The 26,531-nt window shown below is 41.2% G+C and overlaps 5 protein-coding genes across 10 annotated transcripts in view; all 5 read left to right on the forward strand.

The window, feature by feature from the left end:
• shc1 (SHC (Src homology 2 domain containing) transforming protein 1) overlaps nt 1-1,991 on the forward strand; it is a 26,877-nt gene extending 24,886 nt beyond the window's left edge. For all 3 annotated transcript variants that reach the window (XM_083918861.1, XM_083918862.1, XM_083918860.1), the window contains one exon: nt 1-1,991. This exon is cut by the window's left edge and continues 851 nt beyond it. The gene's annotated coding sequence lies outside the window, so the exon portion shown is untranslated.
• A 578-nt stretch (nt 1,992-2,569) lies between these two features.
• On the forward strand, nt 2,570-2,764 carry lenep (lens epithelial protein; the record flags this gene model as incomplete). Its single annotated transcript, XM_083918811.1, has 1 exon — nt 2,570-2,764. The coding sequence occupies one exon, from the start codon at nt 2,570-2,572 to the stop codon at nt 2,762-2,764; it is 195 nt and encodes a 64-aa protein (XP_083774937.1).
• A 938-nt stretch (nt 2,765-3,702) lies between these two features.
• pbxip1b (pre-B-cell leukemia homeobox interacting protein 1b) lies at nt 3,703-14,351 on the forward strand. 4 transcript variants are annotated; one of them, XM_083918652.1, is made up of 12 exons: nt 3,703-3,838; nt 5,917-5,993; nt 6,280-6,346; nt 6,553-6,620; nt 8,184-8,580; nt 8,729-8,803; nt 9,470-9,715; nt 9,884-9,907; nt 10,419-10,471; nt 10,766-10,879; nt 11,151-11,385; nt 11,566-14,351. In XM_083918652.1, the coding sequence occupies exons 2-12, from the start codon at nt 5,943-5,945 to the stop codon at nt 13,119-13,121; spliced, it is 2,886 nt and encodes a 961-aa protein (XP_083774778.1). In that variant the 5' UTR covers nt 3,703-3,838; nt 5,917-5,942; the 3' UTR covers nt 13,122-14,351. The 4 variants fall into 4 exon arrangements, with proteins under 4 accessions (XP_083774778.1, XP_083774781.1, XP_083774779.1 ...); XM_083918655.1 differs by having other exon boundaries at nt 11,151-11,241; XM_083918653.1 differs by lacking the exon at nt 9,884-9,907.
• Nucleotides 14,352-16,729: 2,378 nt separating this feature from the next.
• LOC310950810 (protein S100-A11-like) lies at nt 16,730-18,246 on the forward strand (the record flags this gene model as incomplete). Its single annotated transcript, XM_083918806.1, has 2 exons — nt 16,730-16,858; nt 18,112-18,246. The coding sequence occupies 2 exons, from the start codon at nt 16,730-16,732 to the stop codon at nt 18,244-18,246; spliced, it is 264 nt and encodes an 87-aa protein (XP_083774932.1).
• Nucleotides 18,247-19,209: 963 nt separating this feature from the next.
• LOC310950419 (protein S100-A13) lies at nt 19,210-25,990 on the forward strand. The gene is made up of 3 exons (XM_083918223.1): nt 19,210-19,367; nt 25,267-25,388; nt 25,518-25,990. Exons 2-3 carry the CDS (start codon nt 25,269-25,271, stop codon nt 25,671-25,673), a joined length of 276 nt encoding a protein of 91 aa, XP_083774349.1. The 5' UTR covers nt 19,210-19,367; nt 25,267-25,268; the 3' UTR covers nt 25,674-25,990.
• The last annotated feature ends 541 nt before the right edge of the window (nt 25,991-26,531 follow it).

Below are 26,531 nucleotides of genomic sequence, written 5' to 3' on the forward strand. Positions count from 1 at the left end.
CAATCTAATCAGGAGAGCCATCCCACCCCCAACCACTCCCCTTTTAAGGACTTGTGAACTTTGACCCCTGGAGTTATACTGTAACTGGTGATGATGAAAGCCTGTATGCAAAACTGGGGGATTGTTATGCCAATAACCATGTTCTTGTTTCCATCTGTTATCTTGGGACTGTCGGGACATTCTGAGTTGAGGAGGACGTAAACAGCTGTATCTCCCTAATCCCTTCATAAATATGCACACACACCTTTACACCACACACAGTCCGAACCACCTGCCATGCCAAAGAACTTGGTCGCTAAGAGCAGAGAAAGCCATGTCCATTATCATCAGTTATCTGTATTGTGTGCTTACAGCATTGGGAGCAAGTTAAGCTTTAGAATGTATATCAAAATGGGCCTGTTTAAGAGGGGAGAATAATCTAGAATACATCCTCAGAAAGGAGACTTTTAAATTAAAGTGTGCGTTGATGTCACCCACGAACATGATAACAAGTACATTCTGAGAAGCATCGTTTTAACCTGGTGCTTTTCATCGACTCCTTAGTATGTGTTTGCACTGACAATCTGTGGGTTATATCTTTACGGAGGATTCAGACTGAAAAGCAAAGGAAAGTAGTTAAGGAAGACTCCTTTCTAAACTTTGGCCAATGAGAAATGTTGAACAGGCTAAGCAATGAATCACCTTCTGCAAAAAATGATGCAAAATATGTCATTGTAACTGGTTAGGTAATTTTGTGTATTGTGATTTTGCTTCATTTTTTAATCACTTGAGGGAATAATGTCCTTTAAAAAAATAAATAAAATGTAGTGGTTGGGGTGGGGGTGGGGGATACTGAACATGAGGACATAAATGTTTTTGGAGAATTGCTAATGTTAAGCCAAATGTTGCTCCAAAGTGTGCAGTTTTCACAATTTTTTTTAGGTTCTGGGGGGGTGGGGAGTTCAAACAATTGTTGCTCCTTTCCTCTTCCTCCTATCTCAGTTCATGACGTTGTTGTTGTTGTTGTTTTTTATATCTTTTTAATTGTGCCTTGGTATTTCAATGCAGTCACGTCACTTCAGTGCAGTTACCTTATGTACTTAATTCAAATGTAGAGGACTACAGGAGAATCTCACACAAGCCTCTCGGTCAAAGACTCTGCAAAAATGACACGCCAATAAACACTCGCAAACGGATCCAGTAATCGCAATCTCTTCTGATGCACATTCGTGCATCCAGCATATAGTCACAGATACTTGATGTCACAGTTGGGGGAGGGAGGGGAGGGGAGGTATTTCCTGACCATCTGTAAATAACATTGACTTTTGACTGGTCAGCTTAGTATTGAATTATTGTTTTTCATAGATCTATAATGACTTATTTGATAAGTAACACACGCACCACGCAGCACTGAGGTAGCTTTTCTTAAAGCCAATTGAACTTCTCAAAGAGGTCGAAGCCAAACTCTTGAAGTATGAGAAGGGATCTTTCGAACTAAACCTTAACCTTCAACCAGTCCTCAGACCCTGAAGTGGCCTCACGTGTAATCTAACATGCATACACACACACACACACACACACATCTACCAGAGTGACAGCTGGGTCAGTCAGACATTCACACTTGCCTGTTCAGGTGTTTGTAGGTCAGAGATGGGGAAAATCAGAGCTTTAAAATCAGCCGTTACTGTGTATGTGCTGAAACGGACCCACCTGACCCTCTGCATCATTAGTGAACTGGTCCTGTGTTACTGTCCATCACAGATGCCTTTGTTGCATGAAAATCCTTTGGAGAAAAAAAAAAAAAATGTGTTGTTTGTCATTGGTGGTGGTGATAGTGTTGCTGTTGTACTTTTTCATTTGTGAAAGCCAAAGGTTACTTTGAAAAATAGCGTGCACAAATCTTGATTTTTATTTTATATGTTCCTGTTTTAATACTTTTGTTTTTAGGGAAACATTTCTGTTTACACCTGTATCTGAAAATATAGATTGCATATATAAATACATATATCATTCATCTCTTTTTGTGAGTTTGACTTTAGATATGACAAGTTTACCCTGAGTGTTTATCACTTTGTTGGATAGATCCCTTTCATCTTTCTATCAAAAAAACAAAAATCTTTGATGCAAAATGAAACAACACACAATGCTGGAAGGTATGATGGCCTGTCACATACTGTCCTGAACAAAGAGTGGTGGGTGTACTGGAGCTACTGGAACTCTCTTGTTTGTGAACAGATGGGGCTGTAACAGTAGGGGGCTGATTCAGGGATTATTAGAGGCGAGGGAGAGTCTGTGTGTGGCTATATACAACAGAGGGGGACAGTGCACTGTGAAGGTAAACAAGGCCTTTAATCAATCAGCAGATATTTGAAAGCGGGGAACAGTCAAGAAAAAGCAGGATGTGAATGGAGGCAGTGTGCAGTTCAAATAGGAGGTTATAAGTAGAGAAGCTGTGCCAGGAATACGGAGCAGACCTCAGCTGTTGCACTGGCCCCAGTCTGATCGAATTTTTCAGACATCACCTCCTCTTTCTCTTAATCGACTACCCTCCTCCTTGCCTCTGCCTCGGGTTTTTTTCTTCTCCGGAGCCATGCATCCCCAGCGTCCTCTTCCCCAGGCCATGCCCTCCTCCTCTCTGGGACAGCACCTGAGGGACATGGCCATGGGTCTGGGAAGAGGCAAGAACTTCCTTGGAGGAAACGTCGCCTACGGTTTCATCCAGTCGGTTAAGGAGTGCCTCTATTTCCTTCTCTGCTGCTGGTGCATCAAAGAGATCCTGGATTGAAAGACTGAAAGAGAGTAGATCAAGTGGTGGTCAGACATTGATTTTCCCTTTTTTCCCCCTCCATTGGCTCCTATAGTGTTATTTCAACCAGCTTTTATTACATCTGAATGGATTGTTTGATCAGCGGTGCTGGCAAAGCATCGGCAAGTATGAGTCTTGTCGTCTAATTTATATAATGCGATTTATGTTTAAAGGGAGGTTCTCATTTTTTTAAAGACACAGTTGCAATAAGGAATAGGTGTACTAAATCATAAAATGATTAAATGTGTTAAAATATTTTAATCTTTGTTTTTCAGTGTCTGTAGGATGCTCTTCTGGATTTCAGGAAACACATTTACAGAAGCTACAAATGTTCACTATTTGAGACTGGGTCAGAGTTCAACCCTGCTGATCTGAGATCTTTAGGAATGGAAGCCCTGGTGTGCAATAAATAAAAGAACTAATGACTAGAAAAAAAATTACCTTTATGTCTGCATGTTTGTTCATTTTGCTGTGGTTAATCTTATAGTAAACATACTGGATAATGTACAGCTAAAAAAGCATTTTTAAGTTTGGTGAAATGTTAAGTTTTTATATGACTTTAAGGAGACTAAGGTTTATGTTTATTTAATTTGACAAAGTTTACAAAGTAGCATATACAGGTGCTTGTATATTGAATATAAAAATGATGCATGTTACAAGCTGTTGTATGTGGGGAAAGAGGATACCAAAAGTATGCCCGAGGAGTCAGCCCAAGCCTGCGGACTACCAGCATTAAATGCCAAGGACCTGTGCGGTTATCGTACTGTGTGTAAGATGTATGGTTTACATACTCTCCATCACCTGCGTGTGTCAATCAATCTGGAACCTCTCCCAGTGAAGAACTGCGAGGCTGCATTGCCATTGGTCCGAACTGGAGGGCGAGGGGCGGGACCAGAGCCGACGCTGTCTGTGATTGGAGGAGACGCGCGTGGATCATGCAAGTTCAGGAGGCACTTTTCTAAGTTCGCAAGTTGGATGGGGAGACTCATGTGTGAAGTGTCTGCTGAATCTGGAACAGACTGTGTGGGGACTGAATTAAAGCGACGGACCACGGTAAGAAGTATCCGCATATTGGAGGGTGTCACTTCCAATTGTCTCTGTCACAAAGTTACAACGTCTGTGTTGTTTGTTTTTCCATTGCGTCGCCGTTTCACTCACTCTTTCCTGGTTGACCGTTTTAACGGTCTTACGTTTTTGTATTAAATGGCTAATGTTAACAAACGTGTGTCATTTGAAGCTATTCAGTGATTTACATCACTCACACTGGCTTTAACAAAGTGATAGTTGTGAGTTGAACTCGTTGTTAAGTTTTCCTTATCTTTGAGCCTATCGTCATATGCCATTTCCTGTTAAAGGCGTCACGCTGTGAAGATCTAAAGTAGCAACATAATAATAATAATAAAAATAATAATAATGTGATGAACTGCGTGCTTTGTTGATGCTGCTGTGTGTGAACTTGCTGCGTATGGTGCTTTTGCTGATAGTCCAACATTGCTTTCCTAGTGGCCTCTCCTGTAGTTTATTTTCTTGACCTTTTTTGGTAATATTCCTTCAATAACATTAGGCCTACACTTGTAAAAATAGCCTACATTTGGCTGTGTTTTGCTAAAGAAAAAAAGAAAAGTGCGGCCAAATTGCCTAACGGAACGTGACACATAAACTGAACTTGAAGACAGATTGTTGTATTAATAAACTGAGATCAGGCAGGGTTTCAAGTATCTTTAACTATGACTTTGACTATGGCTATGAAGATATAATGTAACCCAACCTACCAAAGCCAGGGCTTTTTACAGGTTGAATTCAGTTTTAATCATAAAGACTAGAGAGTAAGAGAAGACTACAAGACAAGGCAGTGAAAATAACTCTTTTTTTTTATAATTATATTTTAAAGCCAGCAGCTTTGTGGTGCAGTTAAACTAAGCCTTTTAACACTGTCCTTTTTAGAATAAATGTTTGCCTCTGTTGTGTTCCCCATGGCCATCTTCTGCATGCTCCCTCTTCTGTTTCCAGTCAATCTCATGACAGCTATATTTAGCGAGTATCTATTTAAGCCATTCCACTATATGCCCCACAATGCTCCTAGGGCCCTAGGCTAGATTCAGTAGCCTCTTGGGAGGCACTCGATTAGGAGACCTAAATTGCGGAGCTGGGAGAGAATTGAATTTGGGGAGTGAAGTGTGTCATTACCCAGACAATGTGATGTTAATGTAAGTGGTTTGCTCTTTATGCATTCACCGTAGAAAGCCAGACCACACTGATAGATATACATCTGTTATGTCTTCCCCTGCTTGTTGAGAGGAAATACTTTATACAGCTGTAATACCTGACACTTGTATCTGAGTAGGTGGTGGAATTAAAATGTCAGTTGGTGTTTCCGCTTGAGTTATCTTGGTCTGATCAGGTACACTACTACAGACGCATATGAAGGAACAACACCATATGTTTATCTTTGTAATTCATAGGGATAGGCATATTCCTTATACAGATACATTTGGTGGTTCGTATATATTAACAGACCAGAAGCTTTGTAATGAGCAGCCCATTCTACTGTCTGTATTTCCAGAATGGTGCCGGCCTTAGTTACGCTTATCTCTGCCAAAACATGTCCCAGCTAGTCAAAAGCCAGGGTGACCAAAAGGGTTACAACACACACAAAATACTAATGAAGAACTGAATGCTCCCAAGAAACTGGGCTTCCTGCACACACACTCACATGTACTCATACACACACACAGCAATGTGTTACAGTAGCTCCATTATTGGCAGAATGGGTGAGGCTGAATAGTGAAGGCATGTATTCAAATCCTGTGCATGGGTAAACAGAAGATGTAAATTTCTTTAAGCCGCAGTACTTACACTGTCGCACTAATTTTGGGCTAGTGACAGGCCTCTGAACATTACATGTGCTCTATTGGGGCGATTAGCAGTCACTTCGGTAAAAAGTGCCTCGTTAACAAACCAAAATTCTGTTTTACCCACTTAAATTTAGGATTTACTTTGTTGGGAAATAACACAGCCAGCTCTGATGCAGGGCATATGAAGACACAAAGACGTGAATTTACCTTGATTTCCACAAAATTTAACTATTATTAATCATGTAATCTGTTTTGTATGTTCCTCTTGTGTTGCAGGAGACAGGCAAAGCCTTTGGGGGGCCATGTCTGGCAGCAGCAGTGCTACCAACAACTGGACCATCCTCACTCCTGAGGTACAGTCTTAGCACTCTGCAAAGAGCATAGGAAGTCGCTGTGCATGACCTCATTGAAAATGCATTATTTTTAGTTGATTTTCTTTTGGGTCACCTGGATATGAAGTCATTTTCTTCAATAGGTCTTTTTTCAATTTTTTATGACTTCAACTGTTGTTCACAAAGGCAAACTTGCTTAAGAGGCAAAAGTCTGATGGCCAGTCACACAAGCACGCACGCACACACACACTGCCTTGTTCAGCGGCACTAATGGTGCTGAGAAACAAATTTTGTTTGTCGTTTTTAGGAGACTGTCGCTGAAACCCTGAGGCCTTTGGCAGAGGGGACAGAGCACCATGAAGAAAACCATACAGGTGTTAATTACAATACAATACAATACGATAGTAGTTATAGTTTTTAATGTGTACTTTTACCTGAAAGTCCTTTTTACAGTATACACATTGCCGCAGGGATCCCAAGTTAGAATTGCTCCATTTTAAAGAGTCACAACTGATAAATGTTAAACTACTGTTCTAAAAGTTTTCCTTCTTGACTCCTGTGTCTTTGCTTGATGAGCCAGGTCCTGGGGAGAAGCAGCCTGCAACCAGTGCAGAGTCTGCAAAGCAGCTCCCTGTGCACGGCCACCTGGTAAGACAGCAATATACATATTTCTCTATAATGTAATATTTGTTACACAGTTTGCTGAAAGGTATTCAAGATTGACCAACAAAGGCATTTTGCTGCCTTTTTTTTTTTTGTAATTACCATGCTTATTTTGAATACTCATCTATGATTTGCGGATTTGAGGATATACTTTAAATTTTTTATACTATGGCCACCAAGAGCATTTGATTCTGACTGACCAGTATGTAGTGTGTGTAGCCACATTATTACTCATCTAAGTATGTTATACCTAGAGGATGACTCATTTCAGCTGTTACCAGGCTAACGCTTACCAATGGAGATATAAAAAGAATAGTTCTATTTGAAGAACTTAAGAAAACAAGTGAGCACTTATTTTGTTCAGGACTTTGTTAAAGGCAGGTGCACAATAAGCAGAATGTCAGAAACATTTTATCTATACCTCTTTATTATATGTTAAGGAATAGTTAAACATTTTGGAGGGGGGGGGGCACCAATTGAGCTAGAGTGAGATGAGAATAGAAATACCATTCTCATATCTGTCCATGAAGTATGAACTATAGCCGACAGTTGGCTAGCTTAGCTCAGTGTAACGACTGGAAACAGCTAACCTGGCTCAGTTGGAAGGTAACAACATGCTCCTGGACTACTTGGCCGTGACTGGTAACTTTCTGGACTCCATTCTGCTGGTTGCCCAGCAACTGGTCCTAGCCAAGAAATAGTCCAGCACATAAACCATTGTCTTGGTGATTGTGGCTCAGAAGGTAGAGCATTCGTCCACTAACAGGAAGGTCAATGCCTGGACCCTGCAGTCAACATGTCAAAGTGGTCGTTGGTCAAGATACTAAATTCCCAGTGAAAGGTGCTTTAGAAACAATAGTTTAAGTTTCTCAAAGTTCAAAAAGTGCACCTGAATGCACTGCAGATGCATGATCCATTTTTTTTACGATCCAATCCGATACCCGATACCTGATACTACTTTTGAATGAATTAACCGTATACTTTGCCATGTGAGTGAAGGTATCAGGCTTGACATTAACATTTAGCCTTGTTAAAAAAAGTTAACATTAACACAGATATAAATGTACTTAATATTATTTATTAACAAATAACAAAGTGTACATTAGCAGCGAAAAGAAAAAAATGACACTTTCATGTAAAGTGCACTGCAAACAGATATTTTAAAATGTAATATAAAGCCCTAACCGAACTAGAATTGAAGTGACTAGATTGTTGTAACTGTATTGCTGTTTATGATATTAATAAAACAGAAATTACTGGATCGGATTGCTGGATTGGCCTCATTCATCCGATATCCGATCCAGCGAATAAGTCAATATTGGAGTTGATATACGATCATGGTATCGGATCGGTGCACCTCTAGAATGCACCGTGGAGTCCTGTCGGTGAGCACATGCGATACCGTTCGTTGTTTGTTTACCAGTGACTGCAAACTTTTGCTTTTGTATTAGACTCATCGTTTGAGTTTCAATCAAAAATGCTGAAAGGACCGATGAAACCTTTACTGACAGTATAAGGAATTTTTAATGAGCTGATTCATCTATCCAGGTATCAGAAGAAAAAGCAGCAGAGCTAAGTGGAGACACAAACACAGAGAAACACACCTCTGTGCCCACCGCCGTCACTGATGCCCCTGTTCCCATCTCTTTGGAAGTCTCCGACACCTTTGTCCCTGTCCGTGATGCACTCAGCCAGTCAGAGGGCCTACCTGAGGGCCCGGCTGACCCGGATTCTTTTTCTGACTCCTACACCCACATAACCCCCTCCCCCGAAGAGCCCTCAGCCTCACTGCTGAGCACAGAGACTCTGGGAGGGGTGGAGTTTACACAGCAAGAAGAAAGGCTCACACAAGGAACACTGCATCCGCTGAATGAGGAGGAGCCAAAGACGGAATGGGAGGAGTCATACCTGTTACCGAGGACGGCTGACTTAGGGAAACAGGCAGGTATGAAGACCAAGTCATGTCATTATTACATTAATATTATACTCAGCATCTGTCTTTATTATGTGTATGTCATTAGATCCTCACCTGGTATGCCTGTATCCTTTCCTTTTTTTGGAGACTAAGCTGTATATACCGTTTGTGTTTGAAGTGTACTTGGTGGACCAGCTGGTTATGGAATTGTTCCATATCTGGGCCGGGAGGTTGTCTGGAGAGGCTGTGGTTGGTATGAGGCAGGGAGCATGATGTGTCAGACTTGCATGACACCCTGCAGAAGTAAATTGGCTTCAGAGGGACTGGGACCTCTAAAGTTTTTTGCAGTGTGGCATTTTTATGTCTGCAGCTCTTCATCTCTCGCTACAGCATTAAAAAAAGAGCCTTTTTTTGCTCTACTGTGCATTTCTTTCATATACTTTTGTTTAACAAGTGTCAGTGAGGTTTTTATAGTGCAATTGGTCTTTTACAATAAATTGTGATGCAAATTGTTTGGAAAGTTTTGGTGCCAGAAGTTCCAAAATTAAGCTTTTGAATCACTTTCCACACAATTTATTCAAGATTGAAGCCTTATTTATGTCATTTAAAGGAAAATAAGGAACGGTAATGGAGCAAAATAACGAGTGTGCCGTACACAGCAGAGCCAATAAAGACGTTTCATCTCCCATGAGGAATATACTGCAACATCAGACCGTTTACTGCGCCAGAGCTGCTGTGCTATCTAACATCAACTTTAGTGCAAGAGCAAATTTCTGCCCAATAATGTGCAACAGCTTTAAAATAAAAAAATATGGTAAAATGATCTAATGAATACCTACACATTTAATGATCAGCTGTTTTTGTATGTAATTGCAAAGTAGTTGTCAAAAAAATACAGCTTTTCATTCTCCGTCTTCAGACTCCCCTGTGGATTCAGAGGTGGGCGAGGAGAGGACTGAGAAGACAGGAGAGGAGGCAGAGCCAGAGGTGAGGAGAAGGAGGTCGCTCTTAGCAGCTCTGGAGCGGATCGGAAGGACAGAGGATGAAGAGGAAGGAGAGGAAGAGCTTCAGCTGCCACAGCGGGAGGATGACAGCGGGTTCTCTGTAAACAAGTGCATCCTTGTTGCTGTCATTCTGTTAGGCCTTGGCACCATCTTTTTCTCAGGTAGGCCTGTTGAGAACGTATGCATCCTATTTTGTTTGCCTGTTACTTTATGACATTTTAAGATGAATTTTAGGATTCTAAAATGTATTTAGTTGGACAAAGGTTATGAGTAACTAGCAGTAAACTAGACAAAAGGTGCTCTGAGACTGAGGTGTATTATACCTGCAGGTGTCTTCATGGACCTGGATGAGGGTAGGTCAGCTGCGTGTGAGTGTGTCATTGAGTGATTGAGTGTGTTCTTGCCTGGCGCATATGTTTGTACGTTTGAGCGTGCATGCGGTAAAAAAACTGTTTTGCACCTGCACCTTTTTTATAGAAGTGAATTTTAAAAGCACTGCATGTGAACATGTGTGAGCAAGAGAGAAAATGTTTTTTGCACTTTTGCAACGAGGCTTATTTACTGTTTGCTGAATGTTTATAAAATGTCCGTAGCATGACCCGTGTAAATACATGCAAGAACATAGAGGATTGCAAGAGATACAAGGTTTTCAACCAGTAAAAAAAATATTGTTCATAACCTTTCATTTTAGATATTGTACAGTATTGTATGTCCTAACTCAGTGGAACGTACATATTTTATCATAAAAGCCTTGATTGTTGTTTGGGTATGTGGCTTTTGTCTTTTCTATGTAGAGCTTTTGCTTGTGTTCTTTGGCAGTGCATTATTCACATGAAAATTAAGCTTTGTATAAATCATTTGCAGAGAGTGACTATGGTACAGTGGAGCTGAAAGATGCAGAGGTTCCAGAAAAACAGGTCAGTCTGACATCGATTTGTCACTTCTTTTTTTATAACCATTATCCATTATACATACCTTTTTGTATACTGACTTTACAGTACAGTGAGTACCACCACATTAATTTTTAGTGTGATATGCTCACCAGGAGACCACCCACACCACTGGAAGCATGAATGCTTTTGTCTATCAGCTGTGCTAGTCTGGACTTTTGTTCTTTCCTGCCTCATCAACACGCACTTCTCGACTACTCTGTCTGGCAAAAGTAATTCTGAGAAGTCGTCTGAAATCTGTGTCTGCAATTTTTTTGACAGGAGTGGCTTAATCCAGAGGTTCCTCCACTCCCAGTAGACACTGAGAGTACAGAGCTTCTAAATAAGTTAGACAAAGGGAACGACCAGATTTCTGTGCTACAAGCCCAACTTCAGGTGTGACTCCATTCTGTCTCTGTGTGTCTCTGTGTGTGTGTGTGTGTGTGTGTGTGTGTGTGTGTGTGTGTGTGTGTGTGTGTGTGTGTGTGTGTGTGTGTGTGTGTGTGTGTGTGTGTGTGTGTGTGTGTGTGTGTGTGTGTGTGTGTGTGTGTGTGTGTGTGTGTGTGTGTGTGTGTGTGTGTGTGTGTGTGTGTGTGTGTGTGTGTGTGTGTGTGTGTGTGTGATTCTCACAGGACCATCTTTTCCTGTACTCCTTTTTTTCAAACAGGCACAGAAAGAAGAGCTAAAAGTAGCCAAGGGACAGGCAGCAGAGGGAGCAAAGGAGCGGCTGCGGTGGGAGGAGGTGGAGAAGGAAAACAGTAGGTTGAAGAAAGAGATGGCATCTCTCCCTGTCCTTCAGAAAGAGAACGACAGGATGAAGAGAGAGCTGGAGTCTGTCCCGGCCCTACAGAAAGAAATAGAAACTCTGAGATCCACTGTGACTGACTTAAAACTCACCTCAGGTACCATGGGATAGAGGGAAGGGGGCGTGGAGGAGGGTAGAAGATGTAGAAGGATGATAGTTATTAGACAGCCCGGGAAAGTGCAGCATGTTTCCTCCCTTTTTCTTCTTTTCTGTTACTCTCACTTGAATAGTCACTTCCCTTCTTTGTAGTTGTAGTGACTTCTTGTATTTCTTTCAGCGGCCAGTGAAGCAGCTCAAGCACCTATGAAGCCCACCACACCGCCCTCCAGTGGCCAGCCAGAGGACAGCACGTACAGCACACCTCGATCTGCAGAGAGTCAGCCTAAGAAGCCGTGGGATGACAAGAGGGAGAAGAAGACAGATGTGAAGAAGGATAAAATGGACAGGGGAGAGAAGCAAGAGTTGAAAGAGAGAGAGAAATCTGAATGGAAGGGAGGAGAGACAAAGGAGCGCAAAGATGGAGGGAAAACAGAATGGAAAAGGGGAAAACATGAGCATGGAAAGTTTGACAAGGAGAAAGATAAGGAAGGTAAGCAAAAGAGGCCAATTGATGAGACAAAACAATGGAAGGAGAAAGAGTGGAAGACAGAAAAGAGTAGCAGATGTGATGAAGGAAAGCCATGGAAGGCTAGTGATGGGAAGAAAGAGTGGATAGAAAAGAGTGAGAGAAAAGAAAGGAAGGAGGAGAAAGATAACTGGAAAAGGGCAAAGCATGAAAAAGTGAAGGAGGGTAAAGAATCGAGGGGTATGGAAGAGAAGAAGGATTGGAAGGTAGGAAAGGACCACCGAGAGAAACACAAGGGCAAAGAGGAGTGGAAGAAGGGGAAAGATGGCGTCAAGGAAAGTGGCAAAGAAAAATGGGGGAAAAAAGATTGGAGAGAGAAAGGAGAGAAGAAAGAGTGGAAGAAAAAAGATAGTGACAGGAAAAGTAAAAATGGCAACGATCATAGTAAAGAAGGGAAAGGAAGGGGTGAAAGGAAACAGTGGGAAGAGAGAAAAAATCATGGCAAGGAAAGGAAGGATGAGAGGAAACAGTGGAATGAGAATGAGAAGAAGAGTAAAAATGGCAAAGACGATAAGGAGTGGAGGAAGAAAGATGTGAGGAAACAGTGGGAAAAGAAAGAACCGTGGAAGATTGGAGGAAAAAAGGACAACGAACACAACGGAGATTGGAAAATGGACAGATCAAGCCACCAGAAACACAAAGATGAGCACAAATATAATAGTAATCATGGCCACAAGGAAGAGCATCTGTGGGGAGACGGGAAGTCTCCTCGCACACACAGCCGACCCTCCCTGGACCAGCCTGAGTACTGGGTCCAGCAGAGAGACCGCCTCCAGCACAACCCCAAACCACCACAGCAGTGTAGCTCACTGGAGACCTGCGCTCAGGCTGAGGGGCTGCTCCCTGTCCCCCTCCCCGAATTTGAGGCCATCTTGCAAACTTACCTAGCCAAGGCAGAGGAGGCGGGAGTGGATGATTCCAAAAGAGAAGAGCTCAGAAAGCTAGCCGCCGAATTCTTCAAGGACGGAGTCTTTGTCCACGACCAGACAAGCTTTCAAGAGTTTGTCGAAGATTTGACGGATATTTTGGAAGACATGGTGGAAGGAGATGACGACGCAGAAGAAGAAGAAGAAGATAGTGCCATAGAGGAAGAAATGGAGGAGTTTGAAAGAGAGGTCCTGAAAAAGTTTTCCATGCCAAGAGCTGTAGAGAAAGAGGAGAAATCCAAAGGGGAGTGGAGGAAGGAGAGCGGACGAGCACGTGGCTGACGAAGTGACAGAATTGATGCATCTGTCAAAAGTAGCTTAAGAGCAGTCATGACGGATGAGAGGTTATTCAAAAGGGAACATTTTATATTGGACCACAAATGCTTACAAGTATACATTTTGTCATCCTGTCACCCTTTTTAAAAGGCCTTATTTTAACCCTTACATCTGTTGACCAAGAAGTTCAACTTGCAATTTAATTTCACTGTTTATTTTGTATTTTACTTCTGCTCCAGCACACACAGTAGTACTTAATAATGGAGAAGGTGCTTTCATCTGCATAATGCTTTTCATATGGACTTAAGAGAGGATAAAGATACCAGTGGAGCTTAATGCACACATTACCTAGCTTCTGTGTGCCTTTCCTTCTAGTGTTCAATCAAAATCCCACATCTATTTTTTTGTGACAGAGCACCTGCAGCTAATGTTGAACATCCGTTGATGTGAAAGTCATTTCTGCACACAGTGCCACTTAATCCCTTTGCTTTGGGGAGATTTAACCTGTAAGATTGAGTTGGATGTAACTCTGTAGGAATAGATACTGTATAGTCTTATTCACACACACGACACCTCGTGTTCTGCAATCTGCACTGTACTTACAGTATGCCATCTTTATGTATTCATTGCTGTAGCCTGGCTCATATTGTCAGATTATCTTTAAACCATTAGTTTTTAGAAAGGGTGAAGTGAACTACTGAAATAAGCTTAGTGAATATTTATGTAAAATTTGACAAGTCTGCATTGATTTTGGTATGAATCTGTGTACATATTGCATTGAATGTGTTTAAGAACTATGCAGAAATATGCGATTAACTTATTTTACAGAGTTTGGCATAATATAGAAATAATTGGTTGGCGCATAAGATATCAATGTGTATTTTTCTTTTCAGGTACAGAACTTATTGTGCACTATAATGTCCTTTTATTACTGTTTTGTCATGAATGTAACATTTGTTTTTGTTGATTAGGTCAGTCATGGCACTGAGGTCATGGCATGTACTTTCCACAAAAAGCACGTTTTCTTTGCTATCTGTTTACACGCTAACTTATTAAATGTTGTTGATTCAAGGGCCTACTGCCAAATAGAGATTGTTTTTCTGAGTGTCGTTGCAGAACCACATGCTGCGTGAGTTTGTGGCAGCATTGAGAACTTTGTATGTAAGGATGTTCATGTTAGGATGTTCACATTTGGCTGTTACTGTCACAAAAACAGGTTAATAAATTTGATGCATCCCTGTGATGAAATTACATGTTTTTGTCTCTTTTCTCGGTCTCTTGTTAAATATTTGTTTCTCCAAAGAATGCCACCTGCAAACATCTACTTATTATTATTAGACATTGATTTAAGGTCTTCATCTGAATTTCATCCTGTTTTGTTCACTCGTCCTGGTGATTCTGCAAGGTTAGAAACAAGGGGAGCGAATTTGTTTTGTTTATAATTAATAAACCATTCGTGGTCGTTTGAACAGTTGTCACACCAATTTCTGTTAAAAGTCAGTGGAATCTGTTAAGCGCTGTATTTGCTGACAGATTATTACAACATGAGTGATGTATTACTGCTATGGGCCGTTGCAGATGAAGCAACTCCTTTCTCCTTGGATTGCCTTTGCCGGACTGATGCTAACTTCTCAGGGATACTTTTTCTGCTGTTCCTAACTTTTATATTCCCTGTGTCTGGAATCAACATGGCTGACGGTAGCAGAGGAAAAGAAAAACGAAAAAAGTACTGGGTGAGATTGACTATGATGACTTAAGTAATTTTGCCTGTTTGAGACTAGAAACTGGAGTACAGGCCTGGTTAAATAATGTCAATGTAAAAGTCAATTTCATTTGTAGTGTGAAATCGTAACAAAGGTTATCTCAGGACACTTTCCACATAGAGTCGTTTTAAACCAGATTATATGATTGATGAGCAACAGTGGTGACCTTCCTTTAACAGGCAGGTACAACTGACGCCCCTAGGCTCTAATCGGAGCGGCCATCTGTCCTGACCTGTGGGGGGAGAAGGATAGAGAGAAAGACCAATGGTAGCAATAAAAGTATTAATAATAATGCTATTGCAGGTGCTGCCACGATCCAAGGAAACCTGCAGCATTGATATGTTTTAGATACGTAGCTAAAATGCAAGTGAAATACCAGAGGTTCTCTGCTCAGGAGAAGTATCGATACTTAGCCCTTCATGACAAATTGAGGTGCCATTACTCCCCATAATGTTTTGAGACTGCTTCTGTAGCTTCAGCAGTAACATCACAAACAGAAACGTACATTTATACTACTGCTGCTGTGGAAAAGCAACATCTCATGCAGGTTTTCATTCCCTAATACACACTTCTCTGTAATGAATAACCACCTAATGTGTGTGAAAGAAGACACTGTAAATCAATCCTGTATAGCCCTTGTTATATACATGTGTGACTTTAAGGACCTCTGAGTTTTTCCCCTCCCATTTTTATTTATTTGCATAAAATATTTAAATCCGAAAACAAATTTACTCTAAATGCCAAATGATGTATGAGTGAATACACCAGGCAATCATTGAATTCAAGAAGTATGGATTATGTTTCGAGATATCAACAAATCCTTAGACACAAATGCATTAATCATTAGCCAAGTAGCAGCTTTGCCCCACTGAAAACCCTGATGCATACATACCAGTGGACGTGATTACTCAGTTCTCTGTTAGTCATTTATTTTGAGTAAGTAGCTGCTCTCTCTTTCCTCAACGATGGCCGAGGGAATGAAAGCAGAAGATGAGAAGACTGCTGTTTCAGGTGTATGGGGATATAGGTGTGTGTGTGTTAGTGTGTGTGCCATGCAGCTGAGACAAGAAAGCTAGATGTGGGGATATTTGGATGATAAAGCCATAGTGCTTGTCAGCACTAACAACCTCCCTAATTTGCCAATTGTGCACATCCTGTCGGAGCTTAAATGATACGACTCTTCTGAGGTGAAACCCAAGTGCCTCATTCTCCAAAGTTTTTGCAACAGACTGTGTAATTATATTTGATTTAGTGCTTTCTTTGTGCTCTCTGTAGCTTTTTGCCCACAGTTTCACTCTCATACAGAGCAAAGGAAAAATGTGAGAGCATGCATTGGCATGAACTGAGCAAAACATTAAACTACTTGTATTATGTTTAACTCGTTCTAACTCTGATTGTTAGTCTGGAGTTCCCTGAGCGAGGTGATTCATCCATCAACCCACATCCTGCCAGAGACTAGTTACAAGCTGAGATTGCATCTGAAAATGCAATCACGTCATGGAAAAATGCTCAGTGGTGTTTGGGAAACATGGTTTACATTTTGACTGGTTTACTAGTGTTTGGAAAAACAAAAGCTGAGAAATGAGTGAATGATTTATCTTCTTTACCAGGAGAGGTCAGCTAGAAAAAGACCAGAGAGACTTGTGTCCTCACAACTCACTCGTAACATAACTGAGCTGGTGAGTCTCTGCTTTGTGTTGCCAGTTTCTCTTTAATCCGAACTTAATCTGTGAAATAAATTAACTGTATTTTGGAAATTCAGCATTATTGTGATCAACTGTATTTCTCCCTCTTTACGTTTCCTGAAATATTGGCCTGAAGATCAAACCCTGTCGGCCCTCTCGACTTGTGATGGAGTCTGCTATTGGTGTGCTGGTGTCGCAGTTCAAGGCGTACGCTGGCAGCGACGGTTCCTCTGACACACTGAGCAGAGAGGAGTTCCACAGACTGCTCACATCAGAGCTCCCTAACTTTGTGAAGGTGAGAAACAACAATTACGTTGTACACACTCTTGTTACACTAAGTAAGTCACTTCTTTGTATAGTATACTTGTTCTCTTTTGAATATATACTAGAACTGGTATATTTGACTTAAAGGGTAATACCAGTAATATTCTATATTTTTCCTCCCGTGTATCCAAAGCTTGATACAACTTATTCCCCTGTACAGTAGCACTCCATGTTGTCTAAAAACTATTAAAATAATAATCAGTCAGTCATATCAGGTCCTTCATTACTATGAACATTTACATGTCCCTGCTGCCATAAATACTCATCAGTCCAACAAATGTGTATTAAGCCACGCCTCAAAATAGTTCCGAACAAATGCAGTATTCACTCTTTTTTAGAGTAACGTTTGGCAAACTGTTTCAGATAATCAATAAGCCTGTTTTACGAGTATATGTTCATATTTAGTGCCAGCCTATATAGATTTTTTATAAAGTACTGTACTTAGCTTCCTATTTGAAAAAAGTTACACTTATACAGAACAATCAGGACAACATAAGTTTGCTCTGAAACTCTTTGTTTGCAAAGCAAAAAGGGCAGATTCATACTGAAATGGAAATCATCTGAAAGCCACATTGGCCCTTTTTTCCTGTGACCATATAATTAACTGTTAGTCATACTTCTGTTCTTCTACTTGGGCAGTTTTAATGAATGTGGTCTTACTATACTTTGGAGTCAAATAACAAGACTTGAAAAGAATATTTCGCAATATTTAGTCTTTCCACTCCTGCCTGTGATCTAGAGCAGTCATGTCTCATGTTGGGACAGGATACTCGTTCACTGTTTCATTGCGTTCCACAAAAACAACGCGTTTGTCATAAAACAAAAAGGTTACTACCCTACAGAGACTTCGAAGTTTCTCTGTAACCTTGTCTGATTGTGGTTATGTTGTCATGTCTAACCAGAGCACAATGGCAGAAAGTAGTAGTTCCTGAGGCCTAAGACAAAATACAGGGCTGCCTTTTTCCAACTGTGGAAAATTCCATGTGTTTCTCCCTGCATGAACTGTCGAAACAACCAATTTAGCCACTAGATGGTGACAGAGACACAGATCATTGTTCCAAACACATCTGCTGACGCTGCATTATTTTTTTCAACTGGCGTCCATCCCAGTGGTGTCAGCTTGCCTCTTTCTCCTCGCCCCCCACACACACAGCCAGTAATATCACAGACTCACTATTGTTTTATTTAATATTTGATGCAGTGTATCATCCTGTTTTCCTGCAGAATGCTTCAGACCCCGCTGCCATTGACCTGCTTATGAGCTCATTGGACAAGAACAATGATGGAGAGCTCAACTTCCTGGAGTTCTGGCAGCTGATTGGGCGTCTTGCAAGCAAGCATGGGGAGTTCAGCCAATAAGAGTGTCCTCAGATACTCTGTTACACTTTCATGCCTGTTACTGACTGAAAAAAATGGGAATACAGCCAATTGGAAAACACCCTAAAGTCTGTTTCAACTACACAACACTGTGTTTTTACTAGTAGTCTGCATTTCTTCTCACCCCATCTTCTCACCATGCAACTGCCAAACTGGCACTGACAATTTGAGCATTATTAGAACCAGTCCTAGCTGTTTCCCAGCACACACACACACACACACACACACACACACACACACACACACACACACTGACAGCTGCTTGTGCTTACAGGTCTGCTGAGTGAGTTTCAGAATGGGAATGCATCTGAAAACTCTGTGTGTGCTTGTGCGTGCATGTATGTGTGTGTGTGTGTGTGTGTGTGTGTGTGTGTGTGTGTGTGTGTGTGAGTGTGTGTGTGTGTGTGTGAGCAGTATTGACTCGTCTTATTATTGGAAAACGATTCACATGATGTTAACCATCTCCCTCCCAGACACAAACAGAGATGTGTTGCTTGCAGAGCCGAAGGCTGGAAATAAAATATAAACAAAATGTAAGAAACATGTTTCTCGTGGCTCAGACCTTCATTTGACAGTTTGTTCTAAAGTTTCCTTTCTACAGAACACACTATCTTTCCATTCTTTGCACAACTGAGTCAATTTTCAGGGTGTGGCTTGGGTACATCTGTATGTTGGGAGAGCTTTGAACACACGCGCACTTAGACGTGAGCACGCGCTTGTTACTACACGTTGAGAGTATGTGTGCCAGAAAAAGAGTTGCCAATGTGCAAGTATGAGAGACATATTTGAAAAAAAAACCTTGAATCATTATTAAACCACATTATAAAGTCTGTTTTCTTAAACAACGGGATTGTTTGTTACAAAAATGTTGGTTTCAAAAAAACTGCGGTGTTGCTCAAGCTGCGCCTCTTTCCACATTCCTTCACTCCCAGGCACACGCCCTATGACAATGAAAAAAAGTTGGCTGCAGTGAGAAGTTAAATCACGGAAAAGATATGTGTTGCTGCTTAATCTAGAGCAGGACTGAAGAGGAGAATCTGTGAGAAAGTAGGAGCGCAGTGGCAGAAATCGTTTCTTCCTTTTTTCGTGTTCCTCTCCCAACGGTGAGTTTGCTTTCTTCTGATTACTACTTTTCTGCTGTGTCTTTCTGTACTTCATTTTTTTCTGCTATCTTCGCAAAAAAAGATCATTTGAGCTAATTTCCTCCGCTGTGTCATACATTTTGTATAATTAGCGAGCGTCTCTAATGTCCCTACCCAACTTGGTGGCCACAGGGATCAGGTTCTCCTTCTTGGTAATCTAATCCCAATCCCTTTACACTTCCACAGAAACCTGAGCCTGGACTCACGTTTACTTATTTATTTGCTGTGTTTCAGTCTTGCCTCGGGTCCGCTCTACAAATTGTCAGGATTAGTTAGGGCTAAATGTAAATGTGGGACGAGGGCAAGCCCCTGGCATCACATCTCTTTTTACGCACGGCGCTGGCGAGTTTTGCCATTTGTGCCGAGACCCTCATACTGTGATTATTGAACCGACGGTCAGAATTGGCTCCTATCAGTCTGAATTATTAACAATATGATAAGACTCCGGTATAGCGACACTCAGTTAGCTTCGACCTGGCGTAGGTAATAACGCGCAGAAGAAGAAATAGCGACCTGGGCGATGATGGAGGAAGTGAGTCAGTTAGGAACGAACAACAAGATCAGGGTGGAGCTGATCACTAGGATTTATCAATGCTCATGAGCTCATGAACTCATGAGCAATCAGGTGGCAGCGAGGCATACCTATAATGTGTGCCCTGGTAAAATGAATAAATAAAAATAACCTACAGTGAGATATGAAAGATAGACTTTCTGGCAGCCTCACCCAGGGGTAGTGAGGCGACTGTCGGGTTGGGTGGCCCTACCTGACTGACCTGCTAACTGGTTTGTACTTGTCGTGCCTTAAAACCAGCTCTGACTAAACTCTCACTCACCACCGTATGCACGTCAATCATGCCTCATTTGCTTTATGTGGGAGGTAGACCGCTGTGCACATACACTATGATACTGTACATCTCAACTGAGGGCTTTTACATCTGCAGTGGCTTCAGGAGCCAATTATAACATATAGACACTGAGGATTATACACACTACAGTATGGTATGATACACTTTTCATTGTTAACATGTGTGTGTGTGTGTCATCATGGCAAAATGAGGTCCTGAGAAACCTATTTTAGAGGGATCTACCACAGAGGAGGAATTGAATACTTTGCCAGGTGTTTATATTTCTGTCTGTGGTCAGGTGTTGTGCAAGATGCAGTCACAAAATTTTACAGGTGTGTAGTTGATATCAAAATGAAGGTTGAGTTTAAGATGGGTGTGGTCCGAGCAAACAGTGTAAAACAAAACAAAGTATGCCAAAATAAGCTATACAGACAATGGGTTAAATTATTGTTTTGAATTCTGCCAGAGATATCCCTCATTGTTATTATACCAAATTAACATGAAATATTTAACTAACAAATTCAAAACCACTGAGTGCAGTAGTTTACAATCTGTGGAAAAGTAGGGAAGTAAAAGAACATACCTTTGTATTAACTTTTTCAGATCCTCTAAGCCCAAACCTTTTTTTAGATTTAAGAATTACTGGGTAGTTTTACAACTTTAGGCCTTGAAAATATTCACAGAAGGGTAGATATCACTCTTAACTTTGTTATAATCCATTGACATACAACTGGAGACAAAAGGTCATACGATGTTGCTTTATTACCAGCTGCAACAGGGATGCAGCTATTGTTTCAACCTTGTGTCACAAAAGAGGATTTGAGTCTTTTTGCCACTTGTTTATGTTTCATTTCTGTCTGTATGCGGTCAGATTTTGCCCCCACAATAGCTTCACAACTGTGCGAGGTGCAGTCACAAAACTTCGCAGGTGTGGAGTTCAGATCAAAATGAAGGCTGAGAACGAAGATAGGTGTGGTGCCAGAAAGGGTGACGGAAGTAGGTGGTGGGGTAGAAAGTAGGGCAGGTCTCCCTCTCTTTTCCGCCCCTGGTCTGATTTTGCTTTCTGATGTGGCTGGTGCAATCCCATCACAACATAGTCAGTTTGGTCACAAGGTTGGGAACCACTGAACTAATGTGTGTGGTGAAAAATTCCAGGACCACAACGCAAATAAAAACAATGCACTGGGTGTCTTACAAGCATTCATTACACTTGAGTCATGATAATCTGCAGGCTCTAAACCTGAACTGGGAACATGTGCCGAGACGCTGTAGGAGAGCTTCATTTGTTCTCAGCACACCAGGCCACTTCTTGCTCTTATCAGACAACCCCCCACTTCATGTTCCTTTCTACCCATTTGTAATTCTGTGGCCTCGATGTCTCCGGTTCTCACCGAAAGCTGACTTGGTTTCACATTCATCTCATTACGCTCTGAAGAGATGCTAATGGATGGTGGGCTGTAGCTGTCAGGCATTTTGATATATGGACCGCACAGATACAAACACGCACACACACCAGCCCCAGTCTGCCCTGCTCCTGTACCGCTATTTGTCTTGTTAGAGGGTGTTAGGATTGGGACAATTATAGTAACCTATTAAATAATTATGAATAGCATGCTGATGACAGATGCTCACTTGTATGTAGGATAGAGTTGTGTGTCCACTTTTGTGTGCGTGTCTGCTGGCATGACAGGGAAACATGAAACAGAATCCAGGGTTTGGGTGCCTGCTCTCACTCACCCAGTAATTAGGTTAATGCAACAGAAGTCCTAATTAGTGTTGCGCTTCTTCAGATATGTATGTCGGCGTGTGTGTTTCATCCATTCTGTGTAGGCCAGTGTGGTGGCATAGTGTGAGCATTGAGGTGTGACATCTGTGTCAGATGGAAGATTTGCCGGCTTCTACGGTTACTCCAACACCATCACCACAGGCAGCTAACCCGCGGCCGTTGTTGCCTCCTGGTAGTTTCTGATAAATCCCCCAGCAAGGCCTCGCACCACACTGTTGCGATACTTATCAACTCTACTCGAGTATCTGCAGCTTTTTATTCAGGCCCATTTTATTTTCTGTGAGCAGTTGCCTTGGAAATGTTGTTTGTTAATACAACAGAAAGCTAAATGGGAGCAGAAACCTAGAGAGACCGTTCCACTGGCTGAATTATGTCTGGGTACATTAGGTTGCCAATGTACTGGCCTCATCAGTTCCAGCGCTAGTTCCATATGACAAAATAAACAATACATAGTCATGTAGTTTGTGCTGTTATTATGCAGAAAAAAACTGCTTTCTTATTGACATACATACCAATAACATACTAAATACTAATTGTTGTAATGTTTTTGCAGTTTTCTATACAAGAAGTCAGCTTACTTTGTACCAAAAGTAAATCATGCAATGATTCAACACTACATACTATTTACACACAGTATACAAACAAATATACAAGTATACCTAATATACATGGTTGTTTTTTGAAAGCCACTTGAACCACAGCTGTTAGCACCAAGCCCCCACAACAGCGACTTCCTCGTTGATCCAATAAGGAAGTGCCAAAAACTGCAGTTCTCTGAGTGTCCACTAGGAGTAGTTTGCAGGTTAGAGCAATTTCTCATTGCTCCCATGTTAAACAGGCTGTTTTCACAGCATCATTAAACCTGTTTAAGGCCTGGTACAAAAAAAAACATTCTAGTCTGTATGCTTCGGTCATATCTCCATAACAAAACCGAGGGGGGTGAATTTTATCTTACCAGGCTCGTTTTTATTTTATTTTTTTAGGTTAAAGTTTATGAATAATTAGGGGCGCAGCCTCTTTAGTGACAGCTAGCCGCTGGCCCTCACTTCTCCTCGAAGGTATACGTCAGCCAGACGGACGTATCTCCCTCCTCCAACGTCACATGTATGCCCTTTTTTGGTAGGAGGAAATTAGGCACAGTCAAAGTCTAACAAGTTGGCGACTCCTGTAGGAGAGGATGATTGGATCAAGTTGAGAGAATGGACCCCGACAGGTATGCTACGTCCATTTTATAAACAGTCTATGGTTAGCAACAGCAGCTCCTCTGTTTCATTTGTGCAGTACATTGTTGGAGAATAGTGTACATCAACAGCACACTCAAATGAAACCTGGTTTGATATATGTACTTCATTTGGTCACTTTTCCACTTCACAAGGAAAAAAACAGAAAGATTTCTTCCAAAACCAACCAAAATGTATATTTATATATTAAATGTGTTGCAGCTGTTAGTAGTTTTTCTATTTCTTCTATGCATTGCATAAGAAGACAACAGTCCATTTTCACAGCAGTTATATATGTTTACTTACCATAGTCAAAGAAAAGTAGAGTAAAGTAAAAAAAAAAGAAAGGACAAACTGTAGACTTCTGACCTGAAAAGTGAAGCCAATGTGGAAGTGCCTTAAACCTGCATTCTTTCTAATGGCTAGCAGGAGGCTACTTTACTGGTTGCAAAAAGAAGTGAACTTCTCATGAAACCAACTCTAATAAGTTTATGGTCTCAATCACTAGTTTCAAGTCTTCATCAATACAGCATTATGTTCATGACAATAAAGCAGGGAAATGCTTTAGAGTGTGGGTACCTTTTAAATCTTTGGTTTTTGGGTGTATTCGTCTTCCAACTGACCTGTCCTCCAGATGACTTGTGTCAGCTGGTTGGAAATCATCAAAGTTTCCTTCTTTAGCGTTTAGCTTTAGGAAGTGCCATTGATAGGACAATGGCTTACGTTCACTACCTTTATACAATGTGTGGTCATAGTAGGAAAAGTTCAGGTGTTACTAATGACATTAACAATGGTTCTGCCCTATTCAAGTGTCCCAGTGAGCCATGACAGTGTGAAAGTGAGCCAGCATGCACAGTTCAAGGTACCTGAAACTGAAGCAGCTAAATGGAACTCAGCCATCATTCACTTTGTTATTTAGTCCAGTACTTCTCCTACTGTGACATACAGTACATGTCTCCTGTGAAAAGGCCTATAGTGTCCATCAATAGCACACTCCGAAATTAAGTTTATGAGTGTAAGACATAATCAAAATTGTGCAGCATTAGCATGTAGTATGGAACTGGGACGTAGCTTTTGTTTTTATACAGTATTTATTAAGAAAAAAGTTTTTTCAATTTCTAGTTTATGTGCTTCCTGCAAGGTCCAATAAGCAGTAAGTGGAAAGGACCAAAACTTTCAACTGCTTGATTTAGCTTCACATGACTCATTGGATGCTTCAGGCCTGTTTAATCTGTTGCTGCGCCGTGATGTTTTTCAGTTCATGCTTGAGAACAGTAGTGTGAGTGTGTGAGGAGGAGCTGTGCTGAAGCAGACAGGCAGCAGGCAGTAATCTGAACCCGTGGCCTCACGCTGGCTTCTGAGGATCAGATGTCCACCGTCAGAGATCACAGCTCCCATTGTGTTTACCTCAGAGACTCCCCTCTTCTTCAACCTTCCATCACTCCCTCTCTTACTCTGTTTACCTCAGAGAGCTTCTAGGCTCTGTCCCCCCTCGCTCCTTCTCCTCCTTCTTGAATGCTGACATCACTGGTGTGTCTCACCTTTCTCACATGTTTACGTTCAGAGCAGGGGGTGTATCTGAACATATCCAATTCCCATACAATTTCAAGATCCATCTAACACCAAATAATTGCATATGTCTCATCTTCAGAACTGCACATTTATGACTTAATTTGCACACATGCAAAATAAATGAACCGTGGTAATATAACTTGATTTGAATACATTATAATATATAATATGATTGCACAGAGTTAATTATAAATCCCTAATCTTGATCTGTCAGCTTTGCACAAGGATTTCAAGTTTACGATGTATTCTCTTGAGCAATGATCTAGTCAGTAACTAAAATAAGCCTTTGATCCACCCAAGTGTGATCAAATTCATGGAAACTGTACCCAACGGCATGATGTCTGAGTGTCTAAGATATGGCCATATCTCTCCTTGCCACTTCCTACGCTGAATCCATCTCTTTTTGTCCTTGTCTTTCACTCTCTCTCTCTCTTTAGATATGGAGTCAGCCATTAAGACGGTGGTGACCACGTTTCTTAGTTCTTCCAGGGGAAAGGAGAACCTAGATGGGGGCGGCTTCCAGAAACTGGTAAAGAAACAACTTGGCGGACTCATGCAGGTAAAGAACTACATCACCTTTTGCTGTTTTCTCTCCATTTTCCTTCACTACACACAAACTATCCATCTGGTTATTAAAATGTTGTTGTTTTTTAATAACATTCATTCATTTCTATCCCTTTGTGTTCAGGATACATCCTGCTCATCTGCTGTCAAGGAGATGCAGCAAGGACTGGATGAGAACAACGATGGAAAGGTCAGCTTCCAGGAATACCTCACTCTGATTGGCTACCTGGCCAATTCCCTCAGTCAGAGCAAGACTGGATCCAGTGCAGATGCATCATAGATGCTTGTGAAGCAGCAGTGTTTGGTTGATCAGCAAATTAACAGCCTTTTTTATTTTTGCAAGTATCTTTTCTCACTTCCCCATGTGTTAAACAATATTTTTTTCCATAACAGCCCATAATCATTTCCATTCAGTCGATCAACCAGTTTTGTAATGCTCTTAATGTCTGTCCAGGTCAGCCTTTTTTTCAGTCACCATAATGATTTCCACTGTCAAGGACACATTGAAGGACTCTAAGCGGGGAGTGTCTTTTATTATACCAATTATACAGAAGATGCATACTGTATTTTCAAAATAAAAGCTTTATATAATAAATCTATATTGTCTGTAGTTTTTAATTGGCGTTCCATATTTGTTAAGTTGCATTTGCATTCAAGCTCACATATTATGCCAATTTCAGGTGCATACATGTATATTGGGTTTCTACCAGAACATGTTTACGTGCTTTAATGTTCAAAACATTATTTTATCATACTGCCTGTCTGAATATACCTCTATTCACCCTCTGGCTGAAACTCTCTGTTTTAGCGCCTGTCTCCTTAACCTACAAAAAGTCCCGTCTGCTCTGATGGGTTAGTGTTTCCAAGTCTTCCACATCTACACTCTCAGCATCTCTGTGCTGTCATTGCAATGATACCCTTACAGTATTAATACAGCACCTTGTCCTGATTTATAATAAAAAAAACATGGTACCTTTGAAGTGTCTACTTGCTGATGCATTAACTTCCACAATAAAATCAAAATTCTGCTAGGAAACCTAACAAAATACTTTATGTGTTTTGTGTTTTCCTTGATATGATTTGACATTGCCGCTCAGGTACCACTGCAATGATCTGCCTCTTCCATAGCTACCAGCAA

This window comes from Echiichthys vipera (genome assembly GCF_963691815.1).
Source record: "Echiichthys vipera genome assembly, chromosome: 8".
Lineage (NCBI taxonomy): Eukaryota > Metazoa > Chordata > Actinopteri > Perciformes > Trachinidae > Echiichthys > Echiichthys vipera.